Genomic DNA, 20,313 nt, shown 5'->3' on the forward strand with positions numbered 1-20,313 from the left:
TTTTTTAAATTTCTTTAAACAAAATCCCGCTGTCCAACATTTTATTAAAAAAAAACTCTTAATTTTTATTATATTTAATATTAATTTAGTCTTTATTTTTTTTTCTTTTTCAAGTAGCACATTAAATTTTTTCCTTTAATTTCTTTTAAAAGAAAAACATAAATGCTTTAAATTATATTATAATACATAAATTAATAATTCTATACACAATAATTAAAAATATGTTTAGCAAATTCTAAAAAAAATATACAAATAATTTTATATAAATATGTGTTTTTTCTTTTTTTGTAATTTGTAGAGTAACTTAAAAAACTATTTTAACTTTAAAACAAAATTATAATAAAAAAAAAATAAAACATATACATACAAATAAAAACAATAAAAATATATTAAATAAAATATATTAATAATATTTATAAGTAAATAATTGGTATACAGTCAGTTTAAAAAAAGAGGAATACATTTTTTCTTTATTCAACTAAATTATATTTATAAAAATATATTTTATATATATTATTATAAAAAAATACTATAAGGTTTTTTTTAAAGATTTTTTTTAAATAAATTGGCAAATTAATTAATTAAATAAAAATAAAAACAGTTTATTAAACCTATAAATAAATTAGGTTTTTTTTTTGATTAGTAACTAAAATATAGGAAATTATATACAATTAGTTTTTTAGAAAAAAAAAATATTAAGTTAAAATTTTTTGTTATTAAAGAAAATTTTATAAATAGTTTTTTTAAGGTTAGACCAAATTTTTTTAGTGTTTTAAATAATATTGTACAGATTTTTTTTATAAATTTTGTAAGTTTTTCAAGTTTTTGTTTGTTTTTTACTAAATTGTATTAAAATTTGTTGTTTTAAGAAGTTTTTAAAATTAGCCTTTGAGTTAATTAAGTTAGCAACAAAACACTTTTATAAATTACGTTTTTTCATTTAAAACCAGCTTAAAAATGTTAAAATTAAACAAAACTTACTGTATTAATAAGGATTTCCCTAGTTTTTGTATTATTTTTTTTTATTTATACTGTGAGAGAGAGAAAAAAAGCGTTGCCAATTTAGTTTTATTAATAAATTTAGCGTTTTTGTCATATAATTTAACATGGCAACTTTGTTTTTATCGCCAGTTAAAAAAGGATAACAGCATTGCCATTGATGTTACTTTAGGCGGTTTTAATGGCAACTTTGTTTACTTTCTCTCAAAGTAAACAAAGGAAACGTTAAAAATCAAGTATTTTTTTAATAATTTACTAAAAACTCACGTTTTTTAATGAAAATTACAAATTTTCAATTAAAAATATTAAAAATTTAATAGAAAACTTTAATAAATTTTTAAGTTTTCTTTTAAAATTCTTTTAAATTACAGTATTCTATAAAAGAGTTTTGTTGTCAGCAACTAAATCAGTCTCCTTTTCTTTAAAAAATGCTAAAAATGCTATAATTTCTTTGAAAAATTATTGAAAATTTGTGACAATTATAAAAATTACAAAGTATTTTGTTTAGTTTTTTTGTGGGTGTGTTACTTGGTTACTATTTTGGCTTAAAATTCAGGTCTATATTAACTATAATCTTATGTTTTCCTTAAACTTCTTGTTTTCTGTCGATAAACTAAATATATACATAATCCTTAAGCAATTTAATAAATAATTTAAAATTATCTAAACTTCCTTATATTATGCGCGGCTCATTGCTATGATGAGAAATTATAACTTCTAACCGCCCGACCCGGTGTTACCAATTCCACTTTAATATTGGCAGTAGCCGTTACTTTAGTGGTATTCGTGTCTGAATGATGCGTTTCAACCGTAACTTCCGGTTGTACAACAATACTTTGTAATTCGGGTGGAAAGTTATTCATATTTTTGCCTTCACTGCCAGGATCACGGGGTGGTGGAGGTGGTTGATGTGCTGTATTATTTAGATTACCTTGTGAAGCAGGTTGTGTGTTCATGTGGTAGGGATGATGGTATTGTGGTGGTGGTGGCGGATGTGTGGCATACATAGGATTGTAGTGGGGATGATGATGATGCTGCTGTTGTTGATGGTTATGCAGGTGATGTGTTTGTGCTGCAGTTGGCGGTGGTGGTTGCTGCTGCATATTTGGTGGTGGTGGATGATGATGATAATTCATGTTATTGGCATAATTAATATTATTGCCATAATGATGACCAGCATTAATACCATTTCCTCCTCCAGCTGCCATTTTGCTACCCCAATCATTATTCATTTGTATCGATGAATTCGAAGACTTCCACGATGGTGGCTCTTCTGTTATGGTTGTCAGTGAGGGATCATTGATGTTAACATCTTTATGATGATAATGCTGTTTCTGACAATTACGTGACGAAGATCTTGATGAGCCATGTACAATTACAGTCTTATTGGCCCTTTTACTGCTACGTGACATTTGTGGTGAGGGTGTGGAGATGCGATCAGGATGTTCGAGTGGCACTAGTTCTGCCTCAGGTCCCATAATACTTAATATTATGGGAAATACCACGAGGCTGTTGAAGGCACCAACACACAGTACTACCAAGAGCAGCCAAAAGAAATGTCTGATGACAAATTCAAAGGGTGAAGTGGATAACATGAATACCGCCAGAGTGGAGGTCAAAATACCATGAGTAAGAGGTCCCAAGGAAACTTGAAGGGAGAGTAAAACGCGACGTTCTCGATTGCCCACGGAAGTCATGAAACCCTGAAATAGAAGAAATAAATTTATAGTAAAAAATTGAAAAATAATAACATTTTATAGAACAGATTATAGACTTAGACTGTATACTAGATTATAGACTAGACTATATACTAGACTATAGACTAAACTGACCGAGACTTTTTAAAATTATTTATATACTATTTGTATGATCTAACTTACCAATGAAATATGCACCGTAAAACATACAATCATGCCCACACTTAAGATCAAAATAACAGCCGGCAAAGCGGACAATTTAATGCCCAATAAAGTCATGGCGCCAAAGACCTGAGTCAAAGAAGCCAACACACTGAAAACCACCAAAATGGCCGCCCAAATGGATAGCAACAAAATGGAGACTAAAACAAAAGCGGCCACCATACAACAGCATAAAATCAAAGACAACGAAGAGCGTAGAGTCATATACTGTTCCCAGAATATAAAAGGAATGCCTGTTAAAGAAATAAACAAAGAAAATTTGAGAATTATTAGATGATTCAATGATTTAAAAAAAAAAATAAATAATTACCTGAAGGATAATTGGGTAGACCCCTGGATTCAAAGCGTACACTTAAATCTCTTATGTGACTGATTAGAGACTTAATTTCCGAGGTGTCGGTGAGGCCATGCAAGTAAAACGGCAGCTGAGCATAGACCAAAGGCAATGATTTGGGTATTTTCAAATCATATTCGGTGGGTACATGATAATACTGTCTAGGTTCGGGATGTAATTTACCCTAAAAAAAGTTGAAAAGAAAATTAGGAAATAGTTGCTTATTTTACACAAAAACTAACTACAAACCTGAGAAGCACCATAAGCAAAAACATCATTGGTAGCCCAGGCCGAGAGATAGTTGTAAAAAGCCCTGGGATTAATTATACCCTCATTGTCAACTAAACGATGTTGCAACACCAGCTTCTTATCCACAGGATTGTCCACATAACCTGTCTGCACCAACAGCTTATAAGCCAAGATGGCATCACTAGAAGCATTGGCATGCCAACCCTCCTGATTAATACGACCATCTTTAAACTCACGATCGAAGATTCTCTGCAGATTCCTTAGCCAATCACGGAATAGAGATAACCAAAAGTCCGGCAGGCCACCATTGTCATTCTTAATTACATGCGGCACGCGAACAAAAGCCTCATGATATTCATGCAACAAACGTTGATTGTTGGGATACTCAAAATTACCCTGTGTCACGGCATACATGCTGTAGAAACCAAACATCGATGTTTGGGCATTAAGAAACTTATATTCATTCGTTTCTTTCGGCACCAAATCAATCAAATCCAAACCATCCTGCAGTTTAGTGGAGCAGTATAAGCTAAAAATAACCGTGCCCACAAAAGACATGACTACGAGGAACTTAACCCAACTTTTCATCAGGAAGGGTGTATAATATTTAACGGCAAATTTACTGAAGGTAAAGGCGGGTAAACGTTTTTCACTGTGACATGTGAGTAAAGCCTCTTCTTGCGGTAGCACTGGATTGTTTATGGCAGATGTTCGGGTATTATTGCTGGTTTTGGGTAGGACGGAGGAGGAGCTGGAGGTGTTGCGCGCACGATTGGTGGTTCTTGTGGCATTATTGTTTAGCTGCGTTAGTTGATTAACCGGTTTCTCCTTCCAAATGGGAAAGCAGCAACAGAAAATATCAGCCCTGCCGGCAGTACGTCTTCTTAAATCCAAAGAAATCATGGCGGGGAATACTACTAAAGCAGCAGCCAAGTTAAAGCACATGACTATGGCTGCTTGTAGACAGAAAACCTTTAAGGCAGGCACGGGTATAAAAACTGCAGCAAAAAAGGCGCCCGTGGTAGTGCAGGCACTAAATAATATGCTGGGACCCACTTTTTTCAATATAAACTTGGTCTGTTCTTTGCGATTGCTTTCTGCATAGGCGGCGGTTAGCATAAAGATGTGATCCACTCCTAAACCTAAAGCCAAAAAAGGTACCACTTGAGTACTGGCAGCATTGAATACAATACCCAAAATGGCGCATAATCCCAAGCCAGCAGCAGTAGAAAAGCCTATTAATAACACTCCAGCCACGCCCACACTCGATTGACCCTTGACCGGATCACGCCATCTTAGAAGAGTACAAAAGGCATATATAACCGTGGCAATAACACCAATCACTATACTCAAAGGCTTGGGATTAGAGAACTTCTCCAAAATATCATCCAAAGTGGCGGAGGAAAACACATAAACATCATAGTTTTTAGCTAAACGAGAATTTTTCATAATATTTTCCACTTCCCGCGAGAAATTCCTTTGCCAGGCATTTAATACCTCAGCCGCTTTTTCAGGACTCCAGCCTATATGATGAACCTTATAGTTTTCATTCCATAAATCATACATTTCCTTTTCGGTCATCAGCTGTACTACGGTTTGCAAACCTTTTGCCTTGCGCAAATGGCTGGTACGATTGCGTTGCACACCACCCACTATTAACTCCTCCGGCCAATGCATATATTTGGCTGCAAAACCATAACAACCGCCTGTTAAAATGGCACCCACATCTAAAGGATGATCGCTATTCTTATTGGGGGCTGTGTCGGGACATTGCGGATCTTTGGGATTTAAACAGGGTTTTTCGGTATAGCCAGAGGTAATGGCAGCCCTTTTCATATACTGTTCTACGGTATCAAAATCAAAAGATATTTTTTGATCACTCATTTGTTTTTTCATAGTTTGCATAAGACTAGAGGGATTTAAGGAACTCCAGGTGATGCGTTTATCCATGCCGCTACAAAGTAAATAGAAATAAAAAGAAAATTTTATAAGTTATGGCTTTTCCAACAAGATCTCTTTAATACTCACGGTATTTGTACGGGAAACTCGGGACCCAATAGCTGGCTACCCTCCCAAAAACAATCGAGAGGCGTGATAATCGAGCAGGGTATTAAATGCTTAAAGATTTGCTCTATAAAATAGGGACCCTCAAAACTGGGCGTGGTGGGTGAGTTACACATATCCCTCAGACTCCAGTCCGTATCGAACATGTGTATTTTAACCGCACTCGCCTTCTTCAACACTTCCAGGTGTGTGAGTAAAGCTTGCGGATGCAGCACGGAGGCATTAGGATCTTGAGCCGTTTGTATTAGCAGCTGGTGTGTAGAACTTTCCGCCTCTCCGATGGTTTTTTGCGTATAGGCCAGTTCGGATTCGAGTCGACCACCCTCTTGTATCCACAGCTGATGGACTTTGGAGTGTATTTGGGCGGATTTGAGGCCAACGCAGAATGTACTTAATACTAGAATGGCTATAAATAAAACTTTGCCGGCATGTTTTTGTACTGTACTACCTAAGGATTCGAGGTGGGATTGAAATACTGAACGCAAATAGATGGCGGTGCGATTGCCACGGGCTTTGCCCTAAAAGAAAAAAATTAAATATTAGTTATGAGAGGATATTATTTAAATGTTATTGTTTATTTATAATATTTCGCGCCAAAGAGGGAATACCGGTTAACAAAGAAATATTTATATTTTTGTTAAATCAGGCAACACTATTTTTTCTTGTAAATAAACAAAGAACAAGGGAGAACGAATTACGGTAATAATTAGAGCTGCCAGATGAAATATTTGTGTTTTTATGTTAAAACTGCCTGAAACGTTGTTTAATTTTTTAGAAAAAGAGTGACATTAAGATAACGTTTTAATATACAAGCTTTATTTAAGCTATAACAGCATATTTCTTACTCTATTTCCTAAGTTCTTTATTCATTTTTATAAAACTTCAAGAAACATATTATATTGTTGCTTTAATTAACCCTTAAGTTAATGGTGTATTTCCGCTATTAAGTTTTTTCAATACTTTTCAAATTTAAACAGATTTTCTTAAAGTTTTATGGTTTATATTTAGTTGTTTTTTATTTAGGGGCAATAAAAACCTAGACATGACTAATTTTAAAACCTTTAAAAGGTAAATTATTTAGAAAAATTAACACAATTTCCGTAAATCATTAAAAAACCTTAAAGAAAACATAAAAATGTTTGATAATTTTAAGAAAAAGATAATTTAAGAAAAAGGCGTGCCTAAAATTTGTGTTTTTAAATTAAGACATAAAAATAGATAAAATATTTTGAAAAATTCTTAAGAAAAATCTTTTTTTCCTAAACATTTAAGTCATTAGACGAAAATATTTGCACAAAGACCGAAATATGTCTTTACGACTAAAGACGCCTTCCTTAACTTGTCAATAACTAAAAAAAATGTCATGCTGTTTTTGTGAAATCTTAATTTTTTCCTTGTAATTTCCCGAAAAAAAAAACACAATCCTTAAATACACTTAAGCCGTTGTGTGTGTGCGTTTTACTCAAGTAGAATATATTAAGACATCATTGTAAAATACACATCAGTAAATTTTAAAGGCCTGTTAACACTTTTATGGCTCAAGCAACAGGCGTTCCTTTTTAAGTCGTTTTTTTTTCGTAATGTAGTTGTTGTTACGTTTCAATTTCAATGGAATTTTATCTAAATCTTTGATGACATGTTTGGCTATACATATAACATACAAATGTTTCTTTTGTTGTTGTTGTTGCTGTTGTCTGAACTATTGATAAATTGCTAATGTTTATTGTTGTAGTTGTTTTAATCCTCCTAACGATCTCCTGGGGTTCTAGTTAAAGATTTTTGAAAATAAAAAAAAAGTAAAATAAAAATGTGTGTAAATGCAATACTCTAGAGTAAAAACATGTCATTCAAACATGATTTATTACTCTAGGGTGTTACATTTTCAAAACTAACAGGAATGTATCATAAAAACTATTTAGTTTCATATAAAAAAATTAACAAAATTACTAAGAAATTTGTTAATTTTACTACAAATCTTGTTTTTACTAACAACTTTATAGTAAAACACGCTTAAACAAACATATTTATGTAAACGACAATATGGTAACCTTTAAAATATCTCATATTCCATATTTTAACACTTAACAACACTGTTTTTGTCCTTTATAAAGAAATAACGGTATTTTTTCATTTTATTGTTTTCCTAACACTTAACAACACTTTTAAATGTCAGAAAACGCCATAAAATAAAACTGTGTAAAAATTCACATAAATTTTTGTGTTTTTAGAGAAAAACTTACATTTTAAATTGAAATTAAACTTAATGTTAAATTAAAACTAGTTTTTTTATAATACGTTGTTGCTGGGTTAATTTATTTCTGTGTTTTTAACATAATTAATCATTTTTATTTCTTTTATGTGTTGTGTTAAAGTTTAAACAAACATAAGCATTTTAAATGAAAGTTTTTTTTTCGTGTTTTCATTAAAACCTAACAACTTAATTTAGAGAAACAACTAAAACATTATAATTATTAAACCAGCAGTTTAACAACTACAACACAAAAAACATAATGATGGTGTTCGTTGTTTTTTAGAAAACCCAAAAAATTTATGAGTTAAATATAAAACTATAAAAAATTTTAAAATATTTAACATAAAATTTTAATTTATCAATATAAAAAACACATAAATAAAAAAGTTTAATATTAAAAGCAAAACATAAAAAGACCACCCATTAAAGATTTATAAAGAAAAGTTTTTCAAAATATTTCTATAATTTTGTTGTGTTAAAAGAAAATTTTTATTTAAAAACAACATTTAACATTAGCTGTCAAACTAATTGAACTACAAAAATAAACATATATTTTTGGTTTAACCCACAAAAACTATATAGTATATTTACATTATATACAAAATCCCCTTTGGAAAACATTTTTCCAAAATAAATTTGGAATGATTGACATTTGTTAATTTTATTTAATCAATAATTAAACAAAACAAAAACACCAAGTAAAATGAAATAAAAAGAAAAAAGGGCATAGAGAACATAAAAAAATTAAAAAAAAAAAGATTTTTGTTAATGATACAACACACACAATCATTAAAATTTTGAAAGAAAAGGGGAAGACAACATGATTTTCAAAAATAGAAAATACTCACATATGAAACCATTAATAAAAAATCTTTGAAAAAGTCGTATACCCATTTATATGTACATATATAAAAATCTTTATTCACGCTAGGACCACCCAGTTAATATAATTGTGTCAAATTTCCATTTTGGTTAATAAATGAAATACCATTAAAAAGAATTTAAAAGAAAAGAGGAAAAAGGGGGAGTGGATTATATAAAGAAAATATTTTCGTTTAGTGAAAATTTTCAACTATAATCTGGTCTATAGTCTGACTAGTTCAGACTAGTTCAGAATGGTCTGTAGTATGTCTGAACTATGTTCTCGGCTATAGTCTAAACTATATAGTATGTTGTCTGGAGTACAGTCTAAGCTTTGGTATGGATTGCAGTATTAACTTTAGTCTGGACTATATTCTACTCTATAGTCAGGACTATATTCTAGTCTATAGTCTAGGCTACGGTCTAGTTAATACTATGGATTATAGTTTAGTCTGTAGTCTGCACTATAGTTTAGTCTGCAGTCTGATCTATAGTCTAATCTTTATTCTTGTCTAAAGTCAATTACAAATATAATCTGAATGATAGAGAGATTGAAACAGACAGATTACCATCTACACTATAATACCGTTAATTAATGAAAACATCAACAAAACAAAAATGCAGTGATGAAAATCTAGAGACAATAAAACACTAATAAAATAAATAACAACAAAAATATGTATATTAAAACAAAAAAAAAAACAAAACTGAATTAACCTCCCAAGTTGCAAGAGTTTCACACAAAAATTTTAGTTCTTATCTTTCTTTTTTTTTGTGAGAGACATAAATAAAGCAACAGCTGCTACTTTTATTACACAGATACAAACATACACTCTCAACAACAAAAAAACTGTTATAGTTTTTGTTATTGTTTTTTTAAGGTTTCTTATACAAAAAAAAGGGAGCATATACATAATTTTTTTGAGGGTCAGCATGTTGCTAAAAAGAACAACAACAAAAACCATGTCCTTATTTAAAAGAATAAAAACAAGTAGCAGAAGAACATTAACAAAATCAGAAAAAAACTCAAAAAGACTTCTCAGCAAAACCAAAGAAACCTCAAAAAACATGTTTCTTTAAAATGTAAAATGCTTTAAAGAAAAAAAAGGTTTAAATTAAAATGTTAAGTTTCTTTTTCAAGTACATGTTATTAAAAAACATTACAAAATTTTGTATTTTATATAAAATTATAATTTCAATAAACCAGATTTTTTTTTTTTTTTTCATTTATGAAAAATTTTTAACGGTTTTATGTAAACTTTAAAGGTTTATCAAAACGTGTGCCATGACGTGCGCTTTTAAAGTATTTTTTTTCAATGAAATTATATTTTTATAGTTTTTTTTTCTTTATTTTGAAAAATTGTATTTTTAAGCCAGTTTTTTTTTAATATTAAGATGTTATAGTAGTCAACAACAACCCGCATTTTTTGGTTTTCTTTTAATTTTTTTTATGGCTTAAACATTTGTAACTAAGAACAGGCCTGAAAAAAACATACAACGCACATTGATGCCGACCACCTTTATGAGGCGGCAGCCAATATCTTTTGTGGCTGGTAGAGTGATGATGATGCTACTACTTTAATGAATCACTGTTGAGGCCTGGTTACCCAGAGAACAAAGTTGTTCAAGAAAACGGCTTTAAAGGAATGATGTTGAGAATTCTAAATTAAATTTTCAATAATTTCAATGAGGAATTAAAAATTTCTAAAATTTTAGACTAATATTTTCACATTTTCTTCCATTTCGCCTTGTCTGTACTGTTTTCTCTCTATTTCTGCACGTTATTATGTTTATCCTTTAAAAAACTGATGTGGCAACCTTATTTCTACAACTCTGTTAGAGCCATTGTTGTTTTCTATCTATTTTGCTTAATTGCTTAAAATAACTGTTTATTTTGTTGTTTAATCGCTAAAACAAACAGCTGGCAACTCCATTTTTATAACTCTTTTATTGCCATGATTGTTTTATTTCTCTTTTGCTTTGCTGTTTAAAAATTAATGTTGCTAAACATGTTTACTTATAGGAAATGTTGCTTAATTGTTAAAATACTCTGCTGGCAACCATTCCTGTTAATGTCATGTTTGTTTTCACTCTCTTTTGCTTAAAATTAGTGTTACCAAACCTGTTTACTTGAGAAAAATGGTAAAGTTAATGCAAAAAAGGTTTTATTTACTTATTTTTGAAACATTTTAACCAAAATTTTATGAAAATTATAAATTTTTTTAATATTTCTTTTGCAACGCGGTTAAATTGAACGGTTTTATTTAAGACTAACTTCAATTTAATGCTTTTAATTTTTAATTTGTTTTTAAAGTATAATGATCATGCTATTGTTTTGTTGTTCTTTTTTACTTTATATATTATTAAGATCTAAACCCTACAGCTGTCTGTATTTTTTTTTTTTCAAGACCAAATTGTACGTCCGTCCAAACATCTGTCTGTCCTGTTAAATGTCTTACTTAAAAACAATAACAGGTAAAAAATTTAGTTGGATACTCTACTATTATAAACAGGTAACCTTATTTAGTGTACTATAAAAGAAAAAAACATTTGTTACGTCTTGCCTGAATGGTTCACCAGCGAGTGGCTGGTTGGCTGGCTGACTGACTGTGTGTCCAAATGTTTTTTGTTTAAAAGATTTTCATGAATTTCACAGAATGTGTTATTATTACTTTTTTGTTTATAAGTATATTTGCTGTTGTTGTTTCTTTCCGGTATACACATATATAAATGTGTTTTTGTTGTTGTGGCCTTTTAAGATTTTTCGTAATTTTATGTTTTTCGGTCCAAAACTATAAAGCAACAAAAAAAAAAAATAACGCTGAGTGTGGTCGCTTTGTGTTTTTTTTTCATTTCAAATTTTAATGTCTTCATTATATGGGTTTTTAAGAGAAATTAACAAAAAAATAATACGAACTCATATATAAAAATGATTACTTTATTATTAAAGCCGGTATCTTTCAAAAAACTTAGTAGTAATGTTTATTTAGGTTGCTTGCGAAAAAAATCTAACTAATTTTGTAGGTTTTACAAAAAAAAAAAACCGGATATACTTGTAGGCGTGTTTCTTTTTATTTTGAAAATTCTAGGAAGTGGTTAACAAAAAAAAGGTTTTTATTTGAAAGATTTTCTTTCAAGTATGCGGGTCTTATTTTTTGGTAAAAAGATAACAACGTTTATTTAAATTTATAAAGGGGATTAAATTAATGGAAAGAAATGTTTTCATATAAGGGTGTGTATTCCAGTCTGCCCGCTTTCTTTTGATCTTTTGCTAGGAATTTGAAATGTGTAGAAATAAAGAAAAAAATAAACACACTACAACTACTCCTCCCTAAAACGCATAAAAATGTTTTAAATATGTCGTCTAAATACAGCGTCTCACACACACACACACACTTGACAATTAAAAACAACATACAAGACTTAAACTAACCCAGCAAACAATCACTTAAAAACTTTAAAAAATTGTAAATTTTAAAAATTTTTCTAAAAAAAAGTTTTGATATTTCCATTTTTTCCTCTCAAATGCTTTAAATTTCTTATTTTATTACTTTTTTCTTATAAAAATATAACAAAACTTTTAATATTTCCATCTCTGCTTTTAATCCTCTATTTCCCTTTCATTTATAGCATATTATATATTACCAGCTAAAAATACCCTCTGGCAACCTTATTTTTGCAACCCTGCTAACGTCAATGTTGATTTTCTTATCCTTCATTTGTTGCTAAACATTTTATAAACAAGCATGTTTATTTCGTTATTTAGCCATTAAAATACCATCTGGTAACTTTATATTTTACAGCTTTGTTTACACAATGCTTGTTTACACTCTCTTGCTAATTTCCGCAATATGTGTGTTACTAAACATGTTTATTTTTGGGATTTAATAAAGAAAATGTAAACAAATGTTGTTATTCTTAATTTGACAGAGATTTTGAATAAAATTTATAAAAAATTATTAAAAAAATATTTCCCTATTTTTACAAATAAACTTAAATTTATAGAAAAATTGTATAAATTTCTAAGAGAAATGTCAAAATTTTTGTAACAATTTCATATCACACCTACAATGTTTGCTTTATGTTGTTAATATTATAATTTTTTAACCTCGTTTCCCCTAAGAGTAATGGGATTTCAAAAAAAAAACCTAAAAAATAAAAGTCATTTTATGTTTGAAATGAAAAAAATCTTTAAAAAAATTACAAGCAAAAAATACTGAAACAACTGAAATCCCAGCAAGGCGCAACAATGTAAACAACTTTATTATTATTAAAGCTTTAGCTACTGTTTTTTTATTTTTTAACTTGTGTACAAGTACTTTTGGTCATGTCTAGCTGAGACTCACGTACTACTTGTAGTTTGACCGCAAAACAGACAACAAAAAAAAACTGTTTACTTGTTGCTGTGTTTACGTATGACTATACCTCCTCATCCATTAACTATATCCATGGCAAGACAGTCTGATATGTTTGCAGTATGTTCCAATGGATGTTTAAAAAGACACATGCTTCTTTGCTTTATACTTTAATATAAACAAAAATTCAGTTGAATTTTTTTGCATTAGTTTGCTAAATATATTTAAAAATATGCAATTTTTTTTGAAAACCAACGTCATTTTGACAGAAAGTTGTAGTAAAAGATATAAAAATCTTTAAGATCGCGCCTTTTGTGTGTTTACTTTGAGTTTGTATTGATTTCTTATCTGTTATACACTTGTTTTTGTTTGCCTTGCAGAGTGCAAGGGAGTAAATGTTACTTTTTTTTTAAAGGTTATTAAAGAAATTATGTTTTCGGCATTTTTTACTTATATTTTTACACTACTCCCTTTTCATTGGTATAATATAACTGTAATTTTTTCATTTTGTGTTTTCTCTCTTTTGATTTGTCGCTAAACATATGTATGTGTTGCTATACAGTTAAGGTTTGTTGTTTACTTCTCAGCTGGCAACATTATTATAACATTACTGTGACATCACATCTTTGTTTACTCCCCTCTTTTGCTTTGTTGCTTCACATTAAGTGTTGCCAAACATGTTTACATTTGAAAAAAGTTGCCAATAAGTAGAAAATGTTGCGATTAACAGCACTTTTGGATAATTTTCTATTAAAAAACAAACACTTGAGTTAAAATTGTAAGAGAAGTCTTAAAATTAAAACCAAAGAGTATTTATGCTCCTTTTATTTTCATACATGTGTGTTTTATTTTGAATATGTTGATTTTTTTCGCTGTTATTGCTTTTTTTATATCAGGCACCATGGGTGGTCACTGTCGCCACTATACCGGCTGCCACACACAACACAGCATTTTATATTATAAACAGACATACACAACTAAATTTTAAACGAGCCAGGCGGCAGCCACACAATAATATTTACTGTGAATGTACATAAATACATACAAATGTATGTATATTTATACACTGACGTTATTGTAAACACATTTTTTAGCACAGAATTTAAGCAAAATGTGGAATAAAGTAAAAAAAAAAAACATTCAAACTGCCAAAAGTAATTTTCATTTTTTATACATGCGAGAAAAAACGTAATTTTTGTTTTGTATACATTTGTTTTCAGAATAAGTGGAAGAGAGAGCGAGACACGATATAAGGGAGAGCTTATTTCATTTAACCGCTATCTATCTGCATGTTGACAACACACATTGTCAGACACATGTTTATTTTGCTATTGAGACGTATAAGTAATGTTTTTCTTTCTGAAATTAATGACAACAAATAAAGAATATTATTTTTTATTTAAATGTTTAATAATTTGCTTCCGGTTGTGAGTTTTGAAAGGGTTTTTGATTGTGGTTTGTTAATTTCGAAGAAAAAGAGATCTCAAGTAAACAGTTTCACTGATTATTTTTATCTCAGAAGATAGAAAGAACAGTTTAATGGTTTTCTACTCTCTTTTTGTGAGTTTAACAGTTTTACATTTCACTTAGTAATGACTTTGGTAGCCTTTAATTTGTCTTATGCAAAAGCAAAGTTAGGCTTAATATATATCAATAGAAAGCAAAGTGTTACCTTTCTATTGATATAGAAATATTTCAAAAATTCCCTAATTCATGGAACAAATTTTTGTAAAGTAAGTTTAAAAGCAGCTTGATTTAGTAAGAACCTCTACTTAACAACTTAAAACAATGCTTCTTCTTTTCATAACAGTGCTGTCAGCTGCTGCGCTTTTTCTTTTTAATGTTGCTCAACATTTCATCAACATGTTTAGTTTTGTGTGTGTGTGTAACTAAAGCTCCAAGGTTTTTAAAGGTTTATTGTTATTTTTGTTATTACTCTTTTAAAAAAACCTTAATAATGTTATTTGTTATTGTGGTTGTTGTTGTTGCAGAGCTTAAGGGTATCGTAACTGAGATCCTCAGTTTGTTTTCTCAATTTTTGTATAAATTTTATTTTAAACATCATTATGATCGTTTTTTTTTTCTGTTCGTCTTAATGGCAGTTATTGTTGTTGCTGTAGTGTAGTTAAGATGCTTTGAATGGGGCTATAACAAACAACAACAAAACAATTCCATAGTCTGCTTTTGTAAAGTATAAGTATATCTTGTCTGTTTGCCCGATCGACCGAACGAGCGACTGTCTGTCTATCTGTCTCACTGGCCCCGCTGTGTGTGTTCGTTTAGCGTTTTAATGTCTTCATTATTTTGGATTTACGTTTATGTGTTTTTTTTACATTTTATTTCATCTTTCCTTTCTCTGCTGGTTGTTGTTACTGTTGTTACTGTGGTGTGTTCTTTTCACGTAAAAATACTTGTAACAACAGCATTGGAAAGAAGAAAAACAACAACAAAAACAATGACGAAAATAAGAGCCCACGATCATCAACATCAGCAGTGAATTGAGTTGTTTGTTATGTTTGGTGGTAGGTACGCGAGTCATAGTAAATGTGGCAGTAAAATAAAAGTTTAGGTGGAGGCGATGTGCAAATATACAGCCATAAAGATAAATTGGTTAAAAATACATTTTTTAACCTCATTTAATAGAAATTTGTTTTATTTCGGAAAATTCGGGACGATTTTATTAAAATCTATTTATTTAAACTAATCAAAGTTAAAACTGTTGAAATTAGTTTTCCCTGCTAAAAAATCGCTTTTCATCAAGTAAAGCCTTACTGGCAACACTCTTTACAAAAATGTAAACAAACACAAACTAACACACAAACCTTAACAAAGTAAATAAGCAGAGAGCAACATTTCAAAAAAGGTAGTGTAAAATTTTTATATGGCAACATGTTTTGTTAAAATGTAAACAAAAACATACAAACCTAAAGAATGCTAATGAACAGAATGCATTAGAAAATTGTTAATTTTGGTGTAAAATGTTAAATTTTATAAAAATTAACTAAATATTGTAAGTATTTGATAAATTAAACATTCATTGTCAACAGTTCTTCAAACGTTTGTTGATATAAACAAATCCTTGACAGAGGTGGCAGTGTTAATGCAACTAAACTTTAAAAGTTAAAAATTTTGTAAATTACTATATATTTTTTATAAAAACAATCAATTTTAATAAATATAAATCATATCAAATTTTTATATTTATTGAACAAACAACAAATTTATACAAATTTGTTAAAAGTTAAATTGTAAACAACTGTAACTAAGCTATCACTTCACAGTGAATAACCACTTAAGAAAAAAAAAGGGATTAATGAACAAAAAATGTTTACAATTTAATTATATTTTGCTAAAATTCTTTGAGTTTAAGCCTAAAACTAAAGGAAATGAAACGAGTTTTAACAGTAACATTTTCCATGAGTGTATAGCAATGAACTCGAATGTTCCTTTTGGATGTTTCTACCAGCTTGGAGGCGAGTAACGTTTATAGTTTTAACTTTATACAGCAGCTCTAAAATTTTTTCAGTTTCTGTTTTTCCTCTTTTTTTGGCAAGCGATCAATTGATTGCCATTATGGATTGATCTAAAATGCACTTACTATTATTTTTCTGAAACTTTTTTTGTTTCATTTTGGGGAGTGGGGTCTGTGTTTTACAAAAACAACAAGCATAATAATGGTTGGGTTATTATACGCCTTTTTTATTTTTGTTGTTTAAAAGCCTTGCATTTTTGTTGTATGCATATTGTGGCTGTTTTATGGAACTTGGTTGGTGGTATAAACTTTTGTTATTGTTGCTGTTGGTAGTAGTAGTAGTAGTAGTAAATTTGACAGAGCGCAAAAAACCAAAATACAAAAAAAAAAAACAAACAAAAACACAACAGAAAAAACAAACGGTTATAAAAAAGCTGTCAAACCGCAAACGATTTATTTTAATGACTCAATTAAACGTAAACAAAAAAATTTATAAAAATATATTTTTTTTTTTATAACTTTAAGCTTTTTCTTACATATTTATTGGGTGGTCTCTTTTGTATTTTTTTTATATTAATTTAATTCATAGAAAAATCTTAATAGTTATTTGTAGGCTGTTTTTATATTTAAATATTTAAAGCACGTTTTTTTGGTGTGTGTTTTTCTTGAAACTTAAGAGATCAATTACAAAGTTTTGTTAGAATTTTGTAAATTTATATTAAAACCGTTAAAAGACATTTATACATATAAAAAAAGTAGGCTTGGCTTTTAATATAAGACAATTTATAGGCCACTATGCTTCAAATTAGTACAGACAAATGAAAATGGCGGAATGTTACAGATTTTGACATGCCTTAGTCTGGAAACTTCTAATGTCCTGTCGAAACTTTTTTTGACTGACATTTCATTTCGCAAGTTGAAATTTTTTAAAATCTGGGGAACCGTTAAGAAATGACCATAAATTAATTTGAAAATTATATTCCAACTAACTTAGAACCAAATTTTTTGCTAACATTTCGCAAAAATATAAGCCGAATTGTTTCACGCGTTTTAATATTATTGAAAAATTTTTATTTATAATAATAAGCTTTCCAAATTCAGATTAATGGTTTTAAATCGGTTAATAAATAATGTTTCTTCTTTTTCGGAAAAATAATTATGGAACTTTTTTGCAAAGCTTGTTTTATGAATTTTAAAATTATAATAACCTTTCCTTTGATATATATTATAAAAAACTTAACTTATCCACTTCCAAAATTATTGGCCTAAAATCGGACTTTATATATTTTACTAAATTTAAAGTCAAAATGCAAAGATTGTTCAATGAATTTTTTAAATTATTATACAAATTAAAAAGTAGACACTATAACCTTTCCTGTGATATATAAAATAACTAGTTAAACTTCATCAGATCTCTTATTAATAACCTTAAATAGAATCATATATAAGTTTTGAGTAAAAAATGTTTTGTTTTTGCAAATATTGTTCCAGGAATTTTAGCAATATTAGCAGATTCATATATATATTTAAAAAGAAGACACCATAACCTTTCCACTGATATATAAAATATATAATTTAACTTCTTTTCTGAAGATATAACTGGTCTTAAATTGTATCATATATAATTTTTGAGCATTTTAAGCAAAAATATTTTTCGCTTATTATCCAAATTTTTTGTTTTATAAATATGAAATAAGTTATATATGTTTAAAACAAAACAAAATTTTCTTTCCATTGATGTATGCTATTCCTATTATATCTTTTCTCGGCGGTAAATAAATGGCTACAAATTAGAGCAAATTTATAAATTTAATATTAAGTCAAAACTCTTGTGGGCCAAATTGTTCTAGACATTTTTTTGAATTATTAACTTATTTATATATATATTCAAAAAGTAGACTTTATTTCCTTTCCATTGATGTATAATAAGTCAATTTTTTCACGTGCTAAATAAAGTGGCCTCAAACTGTTAAAGTTTTTGGATTTGGGGGTCTATGTATTTAATTATAACTACAGTTTATCAGGACTTTATTATACCAAGTTTTATTTAAATTGGCTTGGACGTTTGGAAATTACATATTTCTGTGTTGAAAATTTTCGGACTTTTCGTAAAACTTGCCAGCAGCTGGTTAGTGTTATAGATTTTTATAGTTTAACAGGTAAATTTCGACTATTTAAAGAACAATTCTAGGTAATCTATTTCAAGGAGAATTAAACAGATTAAGGTTAAAGGTCAAAGTTTAAAAACTTCAGTGTTTTCCTTTAAAATGTATTTCAAATAAATGTTTAGACTTTTTTAAAACATTCTTGAGTATTATAGAATATTATGATAAATATTTCACACTTACCTTATCGATTTGATCGAGTGCTACATGGGCATCCACCCATGAGGTGCGTATATATAAATCTGAAAATAATTTTTCATCGACCACATCTCCATGTGTATCGGGTACACGCGGTAAACTATCCATTGTGGGTACAACCATGTTTTTTGTGATAATTTTTATTTAAAATTTAAATAAACTTTAAGAAAATTATGAAAATTTTCTTTATTTTTATTTAGCAAATTATTAAATTTGCTTTATAAACAGTTTTTACTAAAACGCTGCATTGGTTACACATTTATTTAAGCAGTGCTGCCAAGTTGTTTACGTTTAGATATAAACATTTGTTAGGGCAATGTTGTTGTTGTTGTTTTGTTTTAATAAAGATTTTATGTTAATGGTGGAAATTTGTAAACTTTTTTTTTTGTAATTTACTTTAAAACTTTTTCAAATAAAACACTTTATTACTTTTATATAAAAAATTTTGTTATATTTTTGTTTTGTTTTGGGATTTTTTTCCTTAAAATATGTTTTTGTCACGTTTTGTTTTACGTTTATATTTTGTTTTATTTGCTTTTTAAGTTAAATTTGTTTTTGGTATATAAAAAAATTTCTCGTGTTTAGTTAACTAAACTCTTCTCTTTTTTTTGTTTTCTTATAAATTTTTGTATTTATTTCCAATTTAAGCGTAATCCATTCGTTTAATTTTCAATACTTTTTAATTTATGTTGAAAATATTTCACTTTATTTTGTTTCTTTCATTAAAAGTTATAAATTTCATTCAATATTTGTTTAATTTTTCTTCAAACACTTTATTAATTCTTATAATTTTGTTATTTCTTTATAAATTCTGGATATATTCTTTACATTTTTATATCTTTTTCTTCTTCTTTTGTATTTTGTTTCTTTTTTGTGTGTGTATGAACAAAAAAATTTTAAATTATAAAAATTTTCTTATTATTTTAAGCGCTAAAACGTGTTACTCGACCGAAGATCGTTTTCAATCTGATGCAGTTGTCTTTTTAACATTTTGTATAGAGATATTATGATTTTAGTCTCGAAACAACTTCATTAGCAGCGTGCTACTAAACAGGCACTATCGCCTCACAATCGCACATACACACACATTGTATCTATGTATCTCTGAGATATTTAAACTGCATTTTAATGTTTTGTTTTTAACCCACACAAAAATTCTCTCTAGTTTACTAGCTCCCACTCTCTTTACATATTTTAGCTCTCCATAACTGTTAGCAATAGAGTTTTTTCATATGCGGCCATTTTGATTTTTCCTTTATAACTGTAATGTTAGTTAAGAGTAAAAACTCTCACGCTCTGTTCTCTCTTTATATTTGTTATATGTTAAGAGTTTCTTCTAAATTTAATGCTTAAAAAAGTCTTAATGTTCAGGGATTTGTGTGTGTGTTTTTATGCTGGCCAGAGGTAAATAAAGTCATTACTGGGAATAGCATAGTAATGTTTATA

At 28.8% G+C, this 20,313-nt stretch overlaps 1 protein-coding gene across 1 annotated transcript; it reads right to left on the reverse strand.

The window, feature by feature from the left end:
* Nucleotides 1-870: 870 nt before the first annotated feature.
* Nucleotides 871-19,842, reverse strand: LOC119613586 (protein patched). The gene is made up of 6 exons (XM_037969613.1): nucleotides 18,853-19,842; nucleotides 5,530-6,083; nucleotides 3,502-5,455; nucleotides 3,229-3,436; nucleotides 2,880-3,151; nucleotides 871-2,702 (listed from the first exon to the last, which is right to left on the reverse strand). The coding sequence occupies exons 1-6, from the start codon at nucleotides 18,988-18,990 to the stop codon at nucleotides 1,695-1,697; spliced, it is 4,134 nt and encodes a 1,377-aa protein (XP_037825541.1). The 5' UTR covers nucleotides 18,991-19,842; the 3' UTR covers nucleotides 871-1,694.
* Nucleotides 19,843-20,313: the final 471 nt, after the last annotated feature.

This window comes from Lucilia sericata, unplaced genomic scaffold, assembly GCF_015586225.1.
Source record: "Lucilia sericata isolate MDLA Ls3-8-SP2 unplaced genomic scaffold, ASM1558622v1 Contig002205F_arrow, whole genome shotgun sequence".
NCBI lineage: Eukaryota > Metazoa > Arthropoda > Insecta > Diptera > Calliphoridae > Lucilia > Lucilia sericata.

Excerpts from the sequence above, each read along its gene's own strand:
- LOC119613586 (XM_037969613.1), bottom strand. The coding sequence starts at position 18,990 with ATGGTTGTACCCACAATGGATAGTTTACCGCGTGTACCCGATACACAT. Across the intron at positions 6,084-18,852 it reads CACTCGATCAAATCGATAAG|GGCAAAGCCCGTGGCAATCG; the intron begins GTAAGTGTGAAA and ends TTTTTCTTTTAG. Across the intron at positions 3,437-3,501 it reads TTGCTTATGGTGCTTCTCAG|GGTAAATTACATCCCGAACC; the intron begins GTTTGTAGTTAG and ends AACTTTTTTTAG.